The sequence below is a fragment of the Mustela lutreola genome, chromosome 2 (assembly GCF_030435805.1).
Source record: "Mustela lutreola isolate mMusLut2 chromosome 2, mMusLut2.pri, whole genome shotgun sequence".
NCBI classification, from domain to species: domain Eukaryota; kingdom Metazoa; phylum Chordata; class Mammalia; order Carnivora; family Mustelidae; genus Mustela; species Mustela lutreola.
The window spans coordinates 215108641-215128936 of NC_081291.1; the positions used below are offsets into that span (position 1 = coordinate 215108641).

A 20296-nucleotide genomic window follows, 5' to 3' on the forward strand; every position below is an offset into this window, starting at 1 on the left:
TGCATCTGTGTAAAACAAATAATCAATATATATATATATAAGAAAACTCAAAAACAAGTTGTTTTAAATAAGACCAGCTGTTTTGCTGCCTGCAGCCAAAGATCTTTCTAATTTGAATTTTTAAATTTATAAAATAAAAATCAAACACTGTTCTGAAGTCCTGCTTTCAAATACTCTTCAGAGTTGACCTGAAATCATTTCAACTAATTTAAGAGGTACATTAAATAACAACCAGATCATTTTGAGCACACATATGTGAAAATCAGCAGTTAGTATTTATGAGTTGTACAACAACTGCATTCTGACCAAATTCTCCAATAAAAATTTACAGTGACATTGGATACTTTTGAATTGTAGCCATGGGCAGCTGCGACATGAATCTTTCCTGTCATGCTGATGCACAGATAAAAGTGCACATACCCCATTTGGTAGGGTCTCAGCCTGGTGAAAGCAATGCAAAGATAGCTGCTGAATGAACAGCTTGGGATGGAGTCTGGCCCAGGGGGGATGATGCTTTCCTATGTGACTCCATGGAAGCACACCGAGGAAAACTGTCCTGTTCAGGTCTGCTTCCAAGCCACCCTATGAAAATTCAGCTGGAGACCTTCAGACACCAAAGACACCAGGTCTAGTTTCTTCCACTCCCAGCCTTGGGGAACAGCCACAAGTTTTGTTCTGAGTCAATGAACAGGTACTGTATCAAATAGGAGTATTTTCTTGGAGGTAAAAAATCTGAATTCTGGATTCAGATGATCTCCTTACTACTCCAGAAGGGAGCAGTTAAGAAACCCATAAATCCGTTCTTATGGTTCCCATGTGGATACTGCTCTTCCACATAGTTTACTTTGGATTCAATGGTTACAAAGCCTGACTAGAATTATCAAGCCCATAGAGGGAGCAAACCCCTAGGCAGAAAATAAATCCTCTCCAGAGGTGCAATCATTGACAACTATCTGAACCTCCTGGAACCAGATTTGACCTTCTCTGTTGGAAAGGAGGGAGTCAGGTATGAGACCCTTTGTTGAGCTTGGCAGAAAATTCCATACTTCAGATCCTTCAAGTGACCCTCAGTATCTAAAAAGCATTAAAAACATTGCTGCATTAGCTACCAACTCGTTTGATTAACATGAAAGGGAGTTTAATGTAAACAATATTTAGATAACCAAGTCATCACATTGCTCATCCTTTTTTTCCAGCCTTCTTCAATGTGATACATTTAACTTTGGCTACTATCAAAAACAAAAATGTAGTACTTGATATTTTTCTTCTTAATATAAGTACATTTAAATAATAAAAAAGTATCAACACATAAGTAAGTGTCTAAACAACAAGATACATAAATATCTAGGGATTCCTTGTGGGAATACAGTAGTTGAAAATGACCCAAAGCTGTAGCTGTTTCTCAAAAGAACAACTACACGAAAGTCCAAAAGAAAAGTTAAATAAAACTTACAGAAAAAAGGAATCATATTTCTTTCAATTGTCAAAGCAAGAAAGAAGCAAGCTCAATTTTTTAATATATATATATATATATATATATATATATATATATATATATATAAAAACCACCCCAAATGCAAATATGCACTTTGCAATTTATAAGGTGCTGGAAAAGAAAACTAAAAAATACAAATTAGATACCAAACAAGAGGAGTTGCATTCCCCGCCCCCACCCCAACCAAAATTCCACTCTTTGGAATAAACAACTTGGTTAAAAAGTGAAGTCAAGGGTATAAAATCTTTCTTTTATTCACAGCATCGCTAAATCAGAAGCATTCACAGTTTCCCTCCGGGAATCTTCCTGTTTGCCTTACGACGTGTCCACGTGGTGGTGAAGCGGACACCCTCCTGTTGGGTCAGGTTCGGAAAAGGTGAGCCGGGCCCACAGCAATGGCGCTTCGCATGGCCTCGGGGTGCAGGTGGCCAGGGGGCCCGAGTGCCCCAGGGCCGGGGTGGGGGTGATCGCGGGTGCGGAGCAGAGTGAGATCCCAGAACCCGGTTGGCAAGGGCGCGCCCCCTCCGCAGTGCCGGCCACGGACCCCATACCCATGGGCTCTCCAGAGCATAGGCTGGGCCTGGGCAGGGGCGCTCCTCCCGCTGGGCTGCCGCGGGGCCCTCAGTAGGGCCGCCACACAGCCTCTTCAAGGCGCGCAGCGGGTGCCATGTTGGTGGGCGAGTTGCTGTGGCTGCCCTCAGCCTCCACCACGTCGCTTTGGTTCGGGAGGCTGGGGTTGAGCAGCGCCGAGCCCGTGGAGGCGTTGGTGCATGGCGGCAGGATGCGCGGTGGCGAACGCTCGCCGCCCACCATGGAGAATTGGTAGGAGCCAGCCGAGGCGCCGTAGTACAGGTGGTAGGAGGGCGAGCTGGCCTGGAAGGGGCCGCCCTGTGCCTGCGACGAGCCAGGGTAGGGCGGCGGCAGGTACGTGTGGTAGCGCGTGGCCGAGCTCATGGCCGACATGCCGATGCCAATGCCCGACGTGACGGGCGTCGGGGAGTAGGTGAAGGCTCCGGGGTAGTGCATGCGAGGGTCTGAGATGGAGGGCAGCGCAGGGAACTGGCGTGGGTCGCCGAAGGCCGTCAGGTCGGGGGCCGCTGTGGGGGCGGGAGAGAAAAGATGGTGAGGTGGGAGATGGGAGCCAGGGAAGCCATGGTCCTCCGGCCCGCGCCCCGCCCACCGGATGATTACCCAGAATGCTGCTGCCCCGGGAGCCAAGGGAGTTGGCTGCCTACCCAGCATGCTAGTGGGCAGGGAGGTGGTGTGATGGTCTGCGGTGACACAGGGTGGTGACTCGGGGAGTCACGGAATGTAAGGTGGGATAGGCTACAATGTCATTACAGTATAATAGGATGCAATACAGTGTAACATAACACATACTATATATAAATATAATACCTGTGATATCGAGGTAATGACAGGGTTGGCAAACCCACCTTTTCGACGCCACCAGTTTTTGTATGGCCCCCAAGGTGAGAATGAGTTACTTCTCTAAATGGTTGAAAAAAGTGAAAAGAAGGATTGTATTTTCTGATGTGAAAATTATGTGAAATGCTCATATCCGTTGCCCTGCATGAAGTTTCACTGGAATGAGCCTCACTCCTATTAGGAATTCTCCTAGTTACTGAAGAACGACCACTGCAGAGTGGAGTCGTCATGACACAGACAAACCGTGGGACCCGGGAAGCCTAAAATATTAAGTATCTGGTCCTTTATGGAAAAAAGTTTGCCAGTCGTTGATAATCAATATATTAATATGCCAATATTAATATAAATGTAATTTGTGATATTAATATAACAATATGTAACTTATAAAATTATATAATAGTAATTATATGATAGTATGAGATAGATGCATCCATAGATTAATATTAATAGAATATATCATATATAATATGATACTGTGTTACAATCCTAATATGTAATAACATTATAATACAGCATACATAATATTTATGTTGAATCACAGGAAACTGCTATTTCTGTAGGTTTCAAACAATTAAAATTGTCAGTTTCTTATGATTCTACCTAATGCATGCCATAGTAGTGACTGTGAGTGATTGTCAGTGAGTATCAGTACCACTCTTCCTCCCCTCTCATGTGCCTTTAGACTACTTCCACATTTTTAGCAAAATAGGACCTCAGTGTCGCCTGGTATTCCCTCGTGCTTCAATGATTTGTTAACACAAATGGCTGTAGGGCTTTGATTTATCCACTCCATTTTTCCACATGTTTAAGTTTTAACAGGAATGACAAAACTTTGTCTAGAAAACTCACTTTGTTAGGATTCTGCATTTCTGGTCTCAGAAACTGGCTTTGGCCTTCATTGCATCCTTCTGCATTTTTCTTTACCATAGACTGCCCTTGGGAATATTTTTCTTTACCATAGGCTGCCCTTGGGAACTACTAGGGGCTTTGGGTGCCAGGAAGTGTTCCTCATGTCCTGTAGATCAGTTTCTCAGCAGTGGTACTGTTGACATTTTGGGCCAGATATATATTTGTTGGGGGTGTGGGGAGCTGTCCCTTGCATTGTAGTATGTTTGGGAGCATTCTTAGCTTCTGCCTACCAAATGTCCATAGCGCTCCCACACCCTGCATTGTGACAACTAACATTGTCTCCAGACACTGCCAAATGTTCCGGGGGTAGGGTGAAGCAGGGTAACCATTCCCCCACTCTCCGACTGAGAATCACCATGTAGATGTAAGATGGTATCCTGTTCCTCAGAATTATTAATCAAATGACTGGGCCAGGGCTGTAGTCTTTACAGCAGCAAACCCAAAAGATAGCAGAGGCAAAATTAAATGTTTAAAAGTTTTTCAGCTCCCAAATCAACATACAGAGTAAGTCCAAGCTCAGGATGGCATGTAGTCTGTGTCCTTTTGTGTTCAGGCCCATAGAGAAACTTGACAGAGCCAAGAGTTTGCTCTGAAAGGAAAGCTACCAGGGTGGATTAATCTGTTTTTGGAAGGCTTCCGGGGTTGATCAACTTCCTCATATTTCAAGCCTATTATTCCAGCAGGGAGAGCTAGTGTTCTCATTCTCTTTCTGCCTTTCTCTCTCTCTCATCCCCTCTCTCTCTCTCTCTCTCTCTCTCCCCCTTTCCCCCCCGCCTTCTCCCCTTTCTCTCTTTCCAAACTCCTCTATAAATTTGGGGTGAATGTGATGAGGAGGTATATACCCCTCATCAGAGAGGTAATTAAAGTTTATAGAAACAACCAAAGCTTGTAGCCAATCTCTGTGCTAATGAGGAAACCAGGAGTCTGACTTTCAAACAAACACTCCTGTTAATCTTTTCAAAGCCAGTCAGACATGTGGGCAGGGAAAACGTTGTAAACTGACAGTGGTTCTGGGGCTGCCCTTCCACGGCCACACTCTAGCTCGTCCTGAAGCCAGGCCGCACCTCATTCCACACGGTTTGTCCCTGGCCACTTACTGGGGCCGTCTGTGAGCAAGCTCTGTGTCACTTGTTTTTGCTCACCCAGAGAGCTGTGACAGGAAGCTTGACTCTATTTTTCCAGTTAGATTTCTATAGTCTAGGGAGAAGCTGAGGTAGGAGGAAGAGCATTAGGCAAATACAATCAATTTGTTGGCATCTGATGCAAGACTCTGGACACAAATTAATGACTCCGCCCAGTATTCCTCTTGCTTCATTTGCCCTGAGACAAAAAGGTGAATCCACTGGAGAATGAATGAAAGGTCACCCTGTTTCATGGTGATGTCTGGACATGCTCTGCCAGTCTGTTCCAACAACTACGTGGTAATGTGGTGATGGTACCAAGTTACCGTAATCCCCAGTGAGTCCGTGGCTGGTCACGGACATAAGTAATGCAATGATGTTATGGTCTCAGCTGTCAGAGGAAAATAGTTCTTTCACTTGTGGGCAGAGTATCTGAAAGATCCTCCATACTGCCCGTGATTCTCCTGTCTCCACCGCACCACTGGACAAAAGTGAGCTTTCTCTCCCCACACATTTTGATAATAAAAGATCTTTGGCCCTCTAGATATGTTCTGATTCAAATGATCTATTCAAATATTTGTTTCCATTTTTATGTCTCATCTGACATTTCCTACTGAGCCCCACTGTCATGCACCAATCACCCCACTGTCGCCCATTTGTCCTTTGGGCTGGCCCAGTGCCCCCTTATTCCATAGTGGGTGGGGGTGGAGACCCCAGATAGTCACAGGGAGCTTTTAAAGAGTAGGAAATCTGGGGATTAGGAGGTTCAGGTATTTTAGTTGGAAATGTTTCCCCACCGATGGGGCTAAATATTTGCCATGACAGCTCAAGTGTTTGTTCCACAGCTTGACGTGGATGAAAGCTGTCCCACTCCAGCCCCTCCCACTGCCCCCAAAGGATTAAACAGCTTGAGCAGATAATGGCAGCCTTAAAAGGATCTTTTGCATGACTCAGATTAATGCATGCTGTCTGTCGCCCAGGTTGGCAGCTAAACATTAATTTTTTTTAAAGAAAAAAAAAATAAAGGAAAACCTCCAGATGACATCTCTTTTCAGACAAGGTGTGGAGACTGTCTGCAAAGGAGAAAGAGAGAACGAGTGTGCAAGTCCCTGGTGCAGAAGGAAGTCCAGGTGGGGCTGGGGGTGGGGAGAGGGGCTGAACACAGAGCTCTGGGCAGGATTAAAAGGAAAAGCAGGAGCAGAGCAGTGTCAGGTTCTCAAAGCTGGCAGCCAGGGCAGCCACTTTGCTTTCATGTGTCGCAACCCCCTAGTGCCCCCAGGCGTATGACAAGGTTTTTCAGGCCCGCACTCCAGGCTTGATTTCTCAGAGGGAGATCTGCCAAGTTGAAGAGCAATCTCCCATGCCTTTGTCTGCCACCGGGGAAAGCTCATCTGGAATTCTCTCGCACCCTCCCTCCAAGACAGGGAAAGATAATTCTTGGGTGCTGAGATGAGACGTGGGTTTTGTGTCCTTCACACCCTCAGACCATAAAATGTCCTTTCCTCACTCCTTGGGTAATTGAGGTCCCAGTTATTCAGAAGCGTTCACAGCAACACGGGACTTGGAAGCACACATTACCCATTCCCTTTAAGAAAAAGAAAAGTCACCCTCGCATCTGAACACTGGTCAGCTGGAGCCGCTGCCCCCTGAGGGCTCTTGAAACCATAAGGTGCGGATCTTGGGTGGTGACCAAGTCAGAAGTCTTACGTAATACATTCCCAGAGACCCACAGCAGGCACATTACCAAGGAAAACAGTGATTGTTTTAGATGTAGAGAGCAGAGCAGTGCTCTGAGAAGAATCAATAAAAGTTGACAAGTGCCTTTGGAGTCAAACTGGTCCTGAGGGAACAGAACTTCTGAAACAACAAGCTGAACTGACGTCATCATTCTTATGCTACTTCCTCAACTCCTTAGGCCAGCAGGTGCCCTGAAAATCTTGGCATTAATACAAAAAGTGGGCAACTAAGTTGGCTTTTTGGCTTTTCCATTTTACCACAGCACCTAAGAATACTCGAAGATGGTGGTTCTCAACCAGGGGACAGCTGGGCGCCCTCCAGATATCTGACAGTGTCTGGAGACATTTTTAGTCATCTTGTGCAGGGGAGTGGACCTGTTGCTGTATCTAAAGGCCAGAGATGCCGCTGAATATCCTACAGTGCACAGGGCAGCACCCCCCTGCCCCCGCCCCCCCACCTACCACAAAGAATTCTCTGGCCCCAGATGCCAATGATGGTGCTGTTGAGAAGCTCCAAAAAGAAGCTAAAGCATTTGGTGAAATCTCAAGTAATCACAACTGTCTGGAAAACACCACATTATCCGACATTTAAAATGGCAGACATGACGCCTTTGCCCCTTTGCCTGCCCCCTAATCTACTATAATCTGATCTCAAGAACTGAAAAGCAAAAACAACCACCCTCCTCCCCACGCATATGAAGTGTGTTTGCAGGCTTCATAATGCTGAAGTTCTCTGAAGTATTTTCACAGTTTGGTCCAGCTCCAATTTCAAAGCTCCAAACAGGGAGTTTCTTCTTTTGCTTTCAACAAAGGAATTTTTCTCTAACTCTGATTTCCCTGCCCACGAGCAAAGGTGAGTGCCAAGCCCAAAAGGTCTCATAGGTTAAATGACTAATATTTAATGAGCTCGTATTAACAACAATTATGCTAACCACGACACCCGAGCTTTCCATTCTGTTCCTCTAATCCAGGATGAAGAGCTCTTAGTTCAAAATGTCTCATTTGGGGTGTAGCTGTTTCCCATTCTACAGGTACCCCAGTGTTGTTCACATGACCTGTGAAAGCTTGCCACCATCAAATGGGACAGTCCCTCCTGAGTCCTAGGAGCTGATTCCTTTGGCCTTGTATATTATTTAATCCCCCAGCTGTTACCTCTCTCTGCCAAAGGTGAGAGCAACCCCGACATGTTCAAAGAATCCTTTTCTTCTTTCATATTCATAATCTCTCTCGCCAGATGTCAGGGAAAATCAGTGAATGGACACGGGACTTAAACAACCTTGTGTTTAAACCACAATTTTACCCCCATCCCTGAATGACTGCCAAACCCTTTATGCATCTCCAGTCTCTCGAACCTTCCACTCTAGCTTGACTTCAAAGGGTGTGTTCAAGCAGCTTACTTGTGAGTCGACTGGAAAGCTCTGCAGAGAGGGTTGTCATGCCGCTGGCCCGTCCAGGTGAGATGGGTGTTGCTGGATGTACAGAAGGTGAGGCGATCGATCCCAGGTACTGGTAGGACTGATCGTAGGACCACGGTGGGGATGGTTGGATCTGCCTTGTGTCTGCAGAGAATCAGGGAGGTCAATCAAATGTAGAATGGGGTGGGGTTTAAGAAAAAACAAATCTCTTAATAAAAAACTAGTTACCTCTGTTTAAATATGTCATACATGCCTGTGGCCTGCTGACCAGTGTCTAGTAAATCCAAGTATTTGCTTTTGTTGGATGATTTCCGCCCTCCCCCGAGAGACACTGAAATACAGTTTATGTGTGATTCTTGAAGATTTTCCTCTGATAACTGTTTCTTCCGGAGGTTTGATTTAATCATGATAACAATGATGGGAGAGGTTGAATATGCTTTCCAGGTAGAAGTGTTAATGCTCACCTGTTAAACTACAGCACATATCAACCACCCAGACAATTTCAGCTTTAGCAAGAGTTACAATTCTCATCCTCAGAAAGATTTTATAAACTCAGGTGGATCACCTATCCATCTGTGCTCAGTAAGCAAAAAAGAACATAGAGGTTTTTTTTTTTTTTTTTTTTTTCCTTAACTTTGGCAAAAATATGCCAAGGACTTTCAAATATCCTCTATTTAGGTGAATTCTCTCCCAAGGAATTTAGAAAAGGTCTGGCTGGGAAGCTGATGATGAGACCTGAGGATTTGTTCACAAGCCCAGCAGTAGAGATCTGGCTCTACCAACCCAGACCGACAGGTGTCCTGCACCTTTTCAAGACCTCAAGTTTGCAATGTTTAAAGGGCAGAATGTTGAGCAAGTGTTTTATAGAGAGCCATTAAGTGGGGACTGGGATAGAGAAGAGACAAAACTCTGACTTCAGAAGATTGAGGTAAAGAGGATTTTGTAAATTTGACTCTAGCATTCATAGGAGTCTTAGTTTTCAAAAGCATCACAGTGCAGATGAAAAGGAGAAGAAAAAAATGAACGAACCCTCTAATCTCAGGCAACACGTGTAAGAAAAGTTGAATGGGAACAGTTCCCCCACAAGATAGCCTTCCATTTCTTTAGGGTTAAACATCGATTTTCTCTTTGTGTCCCACCTTCTCTATGGACTACACTAGTTCCCAGGGGTCTTCATAGCCAGAGCTACAAGAAGCTGGGAGTAAATTTAGAAAGAGCAACGTTTCTCAGGAAAATGCTGGGTGTAGGCTGTGTATGTGCCAGGACATAAAGAAGTGAGTTCTTTCTACTCGTTGTGAAATATCCAGTTCTCCTTCCTTCAGGGGCTTTTCTTTTCCAGCAGTTCAAGTTTGCTGTTTCGGTTTATCTGTCTGAAGCCCGGCAGAGTGGATAAGGGAATCAGGGGTTTAGAGATAGATCTACCTGGATCCCCGGCTCTTCTGCCTGCCAACTACCTGCCCCCCACTCCCCCCTCCCTCCCAGTCCCCGTCCCTCATGTGGATCAATTTCTTTCTTTTCAAATAACTCAATTTTTAAGCTTGGAATATCTGGGCAAATATTTTCACTTAGAATCTCTGAAACCTAATATTAAAGAAGGGTCCTCATTCCATTCTGAATTTGGGGGAATTTGAGCAGAAGGCAGAGAATAAAATAGCTGGTCCATTCTAAACTCAGTGGAAATGAAAGATCCACTATAGTCAAGGATCCTGCACAGCCTTACAGGTAACAGTGTTTCTAGTAACTGAAAGAGCAAAACAGCAGATTGTTCAACATTCCTGTATTACTATAAGGGTTTTGCTCCAAGTGAAAAATAAATTATAGACTCAAGATATTTTTGTAAGACATGCATATGTCCTAGATATACACATTTGCTAGATGAATATATAGTACTCAAATATTTTAATCATTTAAGAAGCAAACAAAAGAGGTTTTATAATTGTCATAAAGTCCTCCGGGGTGTGAATTGCGGTTCAGTAATTCATGCCTTGCTGTGTAGACAGCCCAGCACCCCTAACCCCATGTCTAAAACCACAGTAAGCATAAAGTATTATGCCATGATTCATGCTCTGTCATGTTTTACTGTAGTGAAAAAGTTGTGCTAGGCTTTTCTAAACTCATAATTAAACCATGCAAACGTTGCATAATGTTTCACAGCCTTTTAAAAAATATGCTTTGGTAAAATGATCTTTATGATTAAAGTCCAAGTTCTGTGATTGTTTTTTTTTTTTTTTTTTAAACACAGGGTTTTAGATTCAACATTCTTGCTTCACACCACAACGTAGCTTTCCAGCGTTAGAGGAGGGCTAGCACTAAAACCCCAAAGGACCTCTGCATTATCATTTTTCATTCATGTGACCAGAGTGAGCTGCGTTTGGATTCATTGCCAGCGGTGGGCCAGAAGGTGGTGATGGCGAGCTTCTCATGTCAGGTTTTTTGGGTATTTTCTAATTCTATGTGTATTATTAATAAAAAACCCCAAAGCACCAAATAGAACAAAAAAACTAGGACTGATGATATGATGTATGCTGAGTTTACTGTTACCAGTTGTTCTGATGGGGCCAACGTGAACACAAGAAGGCAGGTGTGGAAATATTGGGCAGTACTGTGGGCCACCCCAACCATGGGAATGAGAGGCACGGTAAGTAGGATAAGTGGCCTCCATGCTTGTCTTTGAGCCTAAACCACTTGTTTATACACCCTTATTTTCCTCTCTGAAAAGACATGATCTCAAAGCCCCTTCCAATAGTGTAGGATTCTAATTCAAACTGATGGTATACAGTATTTCTCTGCTGAACTTGTATGTTAATCAGATTTAAGAAAGATTCAGTTGGAAGGGTGGGGTGAAGAATAGTGCTTGTAACAATAAATACACCTATGCTGGGAAGAGGAAGTAGGGAGGGAGAAGATGGAAGTTATCCAGGAAAGAAGCCACAGGCTGAGGAAGAGAACCACTGTCAGTCATTCTCCAGACAGTAGGGCTACTTGTTCTTCAATGGAGTGCCTCTGCTAAGTCAGTCCATCGAAAAGAACGAAAGTTTACTGAAATTTTAGTATGTGCTAGGCATGTGCTAACTTAGCTAGTAATAGCCTGATGAATAAGGCCAATGTCGTTCCTGACCCATTGGAGCTTCTAGTCTGGTATCAGTGAAGATCCTGGGAATAGATGATGCTTGGAAAGGTTTCTTCCTGGGGCACTGATAGTCATGCTGAGAGTTGCTTCATTTATTCATTCACATTAATTAATTTTTTCATTAATTCATGGGCTCATGAAGTTATTCATATCCTCATTCATTCATGTTGCCAATGAGCATTTTTGCTTTACTAGGGTCACTGTTTTGGGGACTCAGTAGTGAATGGACTATAGTCCTTGCCTTTAGGGAATTACAGCGAGTGGCGGACCTGTATTCAGGTGAATTGGTGGATTATCTGCCTAATCTGGACTTGCAAACAGCTGTTCCCACATTAGAGATAACCCTAATGGCATTTATTACGCACTTACGTTCTGCCTCTGCAAGGAACAGACTAGGGAAAGCACCTAATTTAAATCATAGATCGATTTCAGTCCGAATTCTGCCTTTAGCCTGGGCAAGTCACTTATATTCTCTGGTATGTAGTTCTCTTACTTCAAATGATAGTAGTGAAGAATAAGTGAGATAAGCCATATGTAAAAGCAAGTAGCACATTTTTTGGCCACATTAAATGCTCAGTACGTCTGACTACTTTTTATGATTATATTATTAAAAAGGAAAATAAACCCACGCCAAGGGATTTATCTGATAATTTATTGGTAAGGCCATACACTCCTGCTCCAGGGTGAGGTTCAAGTAATAATATCATGCCATTCACTGATAAAAAGTTTGCCTGCTGGTCTTCAGCACCCGGGAGGAACTGGGCTACAGAGATTAAGTGGTAAAAGGCAAGAAAACTGGAGATTTGAGGTAAGGATAGAGGGGGCAAAGACCCAATCTCAATCAGTTCACATGTCCATTAATAAAACGACTGGATTAGAAAATTTAAATTTGAGCCTCTCTGCCTCCTGTTATTTTTCAGGGTACATAATGTTTTGATGCAGCCACTTTACTGAGGTCGTTTTGTGATGGGTTATTTTCAGATGTCTGATCATCAAAAAATGGTTAAAACTGAGCCCCTCTCCTTTTGAAATGAGGTCAGAGAAGGGGGATTGGGGATAAGGTAGGGTGGATGTGAGTGGTGAATTCAGAGGGATCAATGGCATACATCAGTAAGAAAGTGAGTGCTTTCACCTTTTGATGCAGCAATATCAAAATATATTCAGAGTGAAAAATGACCCTATCAAATAACTGATGTCAAGATGTTCTGCTGCTTCCAGCTGTAGCTCTGAAATGCAAAGAGCTTGGGAGTCACCACTCCCCTCTTTACAAGGAAAGAGCTGAACAGAGTGGTAATTCATGACTCTTCTTGGATCTGTTAGGGAACTGAGATTGTAGGGCAAACCGCCACCCTGAAATCTTGAGAGGCAGGTGACTATAGAAGATCATACTGAGTGAGGTGTGCATACCACGACCAGAAGCTGCTGGAGCTGTAAATTGGTTGGAACGCTTAACTGGTAATTTTGATAAACTGTTGGAGACCAAGTATAGACTACCATGAAAGTAAGAAACTTCTAGGAGCTTCAGTCATTTGTGCATGTATGGGGACTGGAGTGGGGACACTTTCATGAGATTGGCATCAGGAATTCTTCCAGGTTTTCATGGGATCCAGTATAGTAACAGTGGGTTACAGTTCAAAGAGACTAGAGAAGAGTTCTTAGGGAAGTCTAAAGGCAACAAGGGAGATGAAAACAAGGATATTGGAGGAATTGAAGCCTCTGACATCTACAGCTACAGTAAATATGAAGCACAGCCCAACTCCTAGCTAGATGACCATAAAATCTCACACTGAAGTTTTACTTACATCCATTCCCATCATCTGATAAATCACATCTAGCTTTCTTTCTTTTTTTCTTTCTTTCTTTCTTTTTAAGATTTATTTATTATTTATTTATTTAATTTATTTTAGAGAGAGAAAGACAGAGAGGGGAATGTGTGAGCAGGGAGAAGAGCCAGGGACAGGGAGGGAGAAAATCCTCAAGCAGACACAATGCTCAGCCTGGAGTCTGATGTAGGGCTTGATCCCAGGACCCTGAGATCATGACCTGAGCCAAAAACCAAGAATAAGATGCTTAACTGACTGAGCCACCAAGGTGCCCCTCATGTCTAGCTTTCAAATCAGAAATAACAAGGCATGCCAAAATGTAAGGAAAGTAGTCTGAAGAGATACAACAAACAGCAGAACCAGACTTAGATATGACACAGATTTTGGAGTTACTGGCCAGGGAATTTAATTATGATTAATATATTAAGGGTTCTAATGGAAAAAAGAGACATCATGCTGGAACGGATGGGTGATGTAAGAGGGAGATGGCAACTCTCAGATACAAAAGGAAATTCTAGAAATGAAAAACATTGTAACAGAGATGAGAAATGCCTTTGATGGGCTCATCAATAGACTAGATATGGTTGAGGAAAGAATCAATGAGCTCCAAAATATGTCAATAGAAACTTCCCAAACTAAAATGTAAAGAGAAAAAACAAAGAAAGAAAACAAAGCAAACAGAAAAACCTAAAACAGAACATTCATGAACTTTGGGAAAATTTCCAAAGGTGTAACATATGCATAGTGGAAATATCAGAAGGAAAAAGAAAAGAAAACAGAGTAGAAGAAACATCTGAAGTATTAATGGCCAGTAGTATTTCAAAACTAATGATGGACACCAAACCACAGATCCAAGAAGCTGAGAGAACACCTAGATAAATACCGAATAATCTACAGAAACATCTTACCCAGAGAGCAACAAGGGTAAGAATTACTTCTAACTTCTCTTCAAAAATCATACAAGCAAAAGTGTCGTAAATATTTCAAGTGTTTAAAGAATTCTATATTCTACAAAACTATACCTCAACAGGGAAGGAGAAACAAAGATAGAAATAGAAAACAAACATGGTACATATGAATTCAACCATACCAATAATCACTTAAGTATGAATGTTCTACATGCACCAATTTAAAGACAGGGATTGTCAGAATGAGTTAATAACAAGGCCCAACTATATGTTGTCTACAAGGAAACTATTTAAATATAAAGACTCAGGGTGAAAGTAAAGAGATGTAGTAAGACCATGCTAACACTAACCAAAAGAACGGCAGTAGCCGTATTAATTTAATATAAAACTAACTTCAGAAAAAGGAAAATTTTCAGGGATAAGATGAGAATTGCAAGACGATGAAAGACTGCGTTCTCTAAGAAGATGTAACAATCTTTAATATGTAAGCACCTAAGAACAGTGTCAGAAAACACAAGGCAAACACTGATTTAGAACTACAAGAAGGAATAGAAAAATACACTTAGCTAAAGACTTCGACACCCCTCTCCCAGTAACTTATGGATCAAGCAGGCAGAAAATTAGGGCATTTTGACCTGAACAGTGTTCCCAACAAACTTGATGTAATTGACATTTATAGAGGATTCCATTTAACAACAGCAGAATACCCTTTCTTCTCAAGCTCACAGGGGACATTTGCCCAGACAGACCATATTCTGGGCCATAAAATACACCTTAACAAATTTAAAAGAACAGAAATCATACAAAGTTTATTCTCAGGCCGCACGGATTTAATACTAAAAACAAAACAACAGCAACACCACCACTACCACCACCCACGAACAACAGAAAGTTACCTAGAACAAATATTTGGAGCTTCAACAACAGACCTCCAAGTAACCCATGGGTAAACTAAGAATTCTCAAGAGAAATTAGAAGGCATTTTGAACTAAATGAATATCCAGCTTCTCACTATTTGTGGAACATAGTGCAAGCAGTGCTTCCAGGGATAGTTAAAACATTGAATGCATATATTAGAAAAGAAGAGTGGTCCAGAATCAATAATTTAAGCTCCCAGCTTAGGAAACTAGAGGAAAAAGAGCAAAATAAGCCAAAAGCAAGGAGAAGAAAAGACATAATAAGAATTAAAGTAGCAATCGGGGAAACAGAATGACAAAGAAGGTGTCGCACAGGAAGGTGACAAAGAAAATCAACAAAACTGAAAGTTGTTCTTTGAAATGTTTCAAACTTCCAACTTTGGCCCCAGGCCCCCACCAGGCCACATAGGAGCATGGCCAGAGACCCCTTTTGGTTTGACTAGGACCACCTACCTCTCTGGGGTCTTGAATGCCCACCCTCAAAACCTGGATTCCCAACAGCACAATCATCTCTCTGCCAGGGGCCAGGAGGAGGTTGGCAGCTCTGTGGTGTGGCTATTATAGTTAGAAGGCCCTTCCCTTGGCTCTTCGGCTGATATCTTTAAAAGATGCGACCTTTTGGTAACCCTTCAGAGCCGTTTAAAAACAGAGACCAGACAGTTATGTATGTCATGGGGCCCTGGCGTCTATTTTTAAGAGCCAAACTTGCTTGGTGAACACAGAAACCCTCAGGGCCATCCTGGTGTTTTTTTTTTTTCCCCTGGAGGATTTTTTCCCTCTTTCTGTTTGGAAGACAGCAGGGTAGTTCCCAGGGTGCCCTTCAGATTCACCTCAGTCATGGGTAGCTGGTGTAATGCCCTCTTGGATGCCTCCAAACGCACAACAGGATATGACTCAGGGCTCAGAGATGTGAGTCAGTTTCCAGGGTGATGTGTCAGGGCTGGCCCTGGGGGTGGTGGTGGTGGTGGTGGCAGCTTGCATCTCCCCATCTTGGACCCTTGGGAGGGAAGATCTCGGCTCTGCAAACAAAAGGATGCCCCCTGGGGCTCTGCTGCTACCTTTAGAACCCCATGCTGTGGTGGCCCCAGGCACGGGGTCCTTCTCTGCTTTGAAAGAGGCATTTCCCTGGAAGTCCCACTGTCCTTCAGGGCCATTTCCTCTGGCCTCTGTGGCAGGGAGTCAAAACGCAGCACGGCAAAAGGAAGGAGGGCTAAGCGGTCACTTAGAAGTGCGCCCAGGTAGCAGACACGGGATTTGCACATTGTTGCTATCAGTGAAACCCCATGATAATGTGAGTCAGCTCCTACCAGCTTTGGATCCTGGAAAAAGCGAGGTTGTGAAATAGCTCTGGTATTTGCCAACCGTTGTCTCTGCCGGCTATACACATCTTGGATAGTCATGTAGAGCTAAGATGCATTCATTCTTCCAGCAATTACTGGAAGGGAAGCATCCAGCACCAAGCCCAGGCAGAGACCTGCCCAGGGAGGCTGCATTTTAAAGGCCTTCAGGGTTTTGAGGGGTCTTGTCCAGATCGCAGGGCCTGGGAGGTGGCAGGCTGCCTGCAGGAGGGAAAAAAGGAGGCGTGTGGCCACGTCTCCCCCACGCACAGCCTCTGGGACCCATATTTGGAGCCTGGTCCCAGGGAGGCTCCCTGGCTTTGCGCTTAGGGCCATTGGGTCAGGGCGCTGGGAATCCAGAAAGCCAGTCCCTTCCAGCAGAGCCACCCCCAGCCCTGGTGGCTCACCACAGCCCTTTTCCTTTCAAACCTGTTTCCTCATCTCTAAAAATGGGGGTAACCAGCCTCACCTGCCTCACAGGTGTGAGAGTTAATTAATGTTTGTGGAGCAGCTTTGAGAGCCACAGATGAAAGGCGCTCTATAAATGCAAAGTGCCGGTCCTCATTAGAGTTGCCAGACACTTCCCAGGGGAAACAGTTCAACTTTTGCCATGAGGCCTCTCCCCTCAGCCCCATCAGTCTGAGGCACGTCTGGAAAAGAGCTCTGGACTCAGGCACAGTTTTCTCTGATGAAGGGCTGGGGGGTAAGTCATTGGCTTCTAGAAAAGATGGGCGTATGGATAAACACCTCCTGTTCTCTGCCGGCACCATGTCCCGGGGCCAGAGAGAGAGTAGCCTTCAGTTCCCATGGGGTGGAGGGAGCACAGTTTTGAGGGAACAGAAGGCACCTTTTGGTCTTCCCCTGTCTTCCCTTGCAGACTTGCAGACAGTTGCCCTGGACTTTGTTAAACAAACATCCATTGCAGATACCCTTCCTGTAAAGATTTTCTGCATTCTCACTGTCTGTGCCTCTGCCCTGGAACACACTTTCCAGGCCCCCACTGATTCTATAGGTGGGCTGGGTAAATTGCTGATGGGCCAGCCCACTGGCCAGGTTCAAATGATTCCACGATTGCCCTGTTCATCGCCTTCCCTTCTTCCCTTCTCCTTCAGTGAAAATCTCAAAACACAGGCAGTAAAGATGGTTTCCGCCCCCTCATTCTCTAGCCCCTTCACCCTCTCTGCAGCTCCTGGAAAGGGATGAGCCAGAAATCCCATGTCAATCGCTGGGAGATCTCTGGCAGCCTCTAGCTTGGGATCACGTGCTTGACATAGCAAGAGGACCCTCACTTGCAGGAAACGAGTGACAGACACCTCGAAGGGGGAAGCTACACGCAGGGGAGGCATGGCATCACCTGGGATGGCCCATAGCTAAAGAAACAGAATAATCTAAAGGAACATTCCGTGGGGATAGCACATGCTATAAAGAGGACCGTGCAGGTTTGAGCATCACAGGCCACGGCACAGGATGGGAGACTGTCAGAGCCAAGCCACTGTCCAGACTGTTAATGGAAAGCCCTGTGAGGATGAGGGGGAGTCCCTAGGACTTCTCAAAGAGATACCAGCGATTTCTCTGACTAAGCAGATTCAGTAAGATTAAGTAACGTGGCCAAGCTTTGCCAGGGTCATTGTAATGCCTCAGAGTGGCAGCGGGCAAGAAAAAAGGAGTGATGTTCACTTTGGGGCCTCAAGGGCTGCAGGACAACAGTGAGTTGTCAGTATTGGAGGAGACGCTCTGGATCCCAGCTCAGAAAGAGATCTGGCACGCAACAGCTATGCATCACGTCATTTTGTGGCCTGGCTTCCCGTGAGGCCACTCCATCCAGCTGTGCAACCCCCAACCCTCTGTGTCAGTGTACCTCCCTCCAGCCAACATCTGGACTCAGACACATCTCTTGTGGGAGACACAGGTAGTGCGGGGCCGACATGACAGGAAGCCACACTCCCCATCAGCATGATCATAGCTTTCCCGCTGTGCTTTCTCCCAGCTGCGACCCTAGATTTTACTTTAGCACTTTTGTGGTTTAAAAAAAAAAAAAAAAAGGTAACAATGGTTTGACAGATTTTAGAGTGGCTGAAGCCCTTCATGTAGCCACTGTATCCCCTGATCCCATGCAGCATGGGCCTGAATGCATCCTTTCTGGATTTTTCACCCAGACACTCTGGTTTGGAGCAGCACACGCCGAAGCACGGAGTTCTAATAAAATCAGGAGTCATATGAAGTGGGGAACAAAGGATGCAACACCACATCGTATCTAGAGAGTGCTGGCAGGGAACCCGCAAGGATGCTTCACTAGCCTTTGACTATGTCCTGAGGCTGTCCCTCAGACAATCATGAGGGCCAGAGCAAGAGCAGAGCAAGGCTGTCATTTGGGAGTTGGAGAGATTAGGGCTGAGCCCTTGACTGGTCCTTCACTCAAGGTTGTGCTGGCGGCAAATGAGTTAATCCCTTCGAGACTCAGTTTCCCCACTGCTTCCCCCAGGGAAAACGTGGTTTTGCGGTGAGCACATGTGAGGGTCCAGCAGGCTGCCACATGCAGCCTGCTGGAGAGGAGACAGAAGCCCTTCCTTCCACTGAGCGCCAGCCTCTTTCAGCAGCGGCACTGCAGCTGCTCAGCCCAAGGTGGTTGCACGGCGGCCACTCTTTCTTGAAGAGCTTCCATTCCGTGCTCCCCACCTGAAGGAGGGTAGGGTGAGTTTCTCAAGCTGAAGTGCCTGGCCTCCTTCCATAAACCACTGGCTCAGTGTCTGCTTCAGTGTGCTCCTGTTTTCCTCACGCTCACTGCCGGCTGTGCTGTCCTGCCATGACTTTTCTCCCCCTACCTGCACCCACCCCTTGTTTTCCTTTCCCACACATCAGGCCCAGCTCCGGGAATTCCCAGAGGCAGGAGCCAGGAGGCGGGGGCCCTGGGAGGACCGCCCCCTTCTGCACCTCCACAAGCATCCATCCTGCCTTTGGCCCCAGGCACAAAGTCACAGCATGTGCTTGGGGGGAGCAGCAGCAAATGTGGTGTGAATCCTACCCTCCCTTCACCTCCAATGCTCTGAACTTCATAGGACTATAGGGCACATCTCTGAACAGATCAAACAGTGAATTTCTTTCTCCCTCTTAAAAGGCACTGCCATTCCAGTTGGCCACGGACCCTTTCATTCTCCCGTAGACATGACAGCAGACCAAGGGTGCATATTCTCTTCACGTAAGAGGGGCCTCACCCCCTGCACTGGAGACCTGAGACCTACAGGATTCACAGATTCACTATCTTCCTTTGGTGGCCTCAGAGACACAGCAGGACAGGCCACTGTGAGCTCAGCATCACCCTTCATTCCTAAAACTCAACATGCTCCTGACCTAGAGCTCTAACTTCTTTTTTCACAGACACAGTTTTGGAGGGGTCGTGTTCACTACACTTCTCGAGCCCAAGGCTTCTCCATTCGTCAAAAGTCCCCAAGAAATAGTTCTCTTACACTTTTTGTTATGTTGCAGCAACTGCAAAAGCACTCAAATATTTGCCATCCGAGTAAGACAATGGGGGAGAACCCAAACAGCCTCCTCCTGGGGCGGCAGGTTCCCATGCTAGTTTTGGGTTCTTTAGAATAACTGAGTTTCTTTGGCTTGTGAGCCAGGGCAGGGAGAGTCGCTATCAACCTCTCTTCGGGGAGCGGGCAACCCCCTCTTTTGTCTGATGCCTCCTCGGCCGCCTTCTCCGCGAGCTCAGCGCAAGAGGAACTGGTTCCCTTAAGTCTGCAGCCAGCGTGCACCCCCCAAAGGACTGACCTTGATACGAACTAATTGGGACTGCCACAGATTAGTAACACAGGTTGCTGAGGTGCACTTTTGCCGTATAAAGGAGAGCTTTGAAGATAAGAGCTGCGCGTGCTTTCACAAGCTCATCCCTGGTGCTCTGAACAAAGGACATAAACTAATAAAGTCAGATTCATCTAGGGGCAATCTACACTCGCAGAGGAATATCACCCCAAACTGATTCAGAAAGGCAAATGGAAATCTGCCGGAATTCTTTTAAACTCTAACACAGATCTCGATTTAAAAAATGACACACACACAAAAAAACTCTTGGTA

The 20296-nt window shown here is 45.1% G+C and overlaps 1 protein-coding gene across 5 annotated transcripts in view; it reads right to left on the minus strand.

Moving 5' to 3' along the window:
• Nucleotides 1-1116: 1116 nt before the first annotated feature.
• Nucleotides 1117-20296, minus strand: part of RUNX1 (RUNX family transcription factor 1) — a 245222-nt gene continuing 226042 nt past the window's right edge. For all 5 annotated transcript variants that reach the window (XM_059164673.1, XM_059164674.1, XM_059164670.1 and 2 more), the window contains 2 exons: nucleotides 8087-8248; nucleotides 1117-2592 (listed from right to left, as the gene is read on the minus strand). In XM_059164673.1, the coding sequence (XP_059020656.1) occupies nucleotides 2117-2592; nucleotides 8087-8248 (638 nt within the window). In that variant the 3' untranslated portion in view covers nucleotides 1117-2116. The remainder of the gene's footprint in view (nucleotides 2593-8086; nucleotides 8249-20296) is intronic.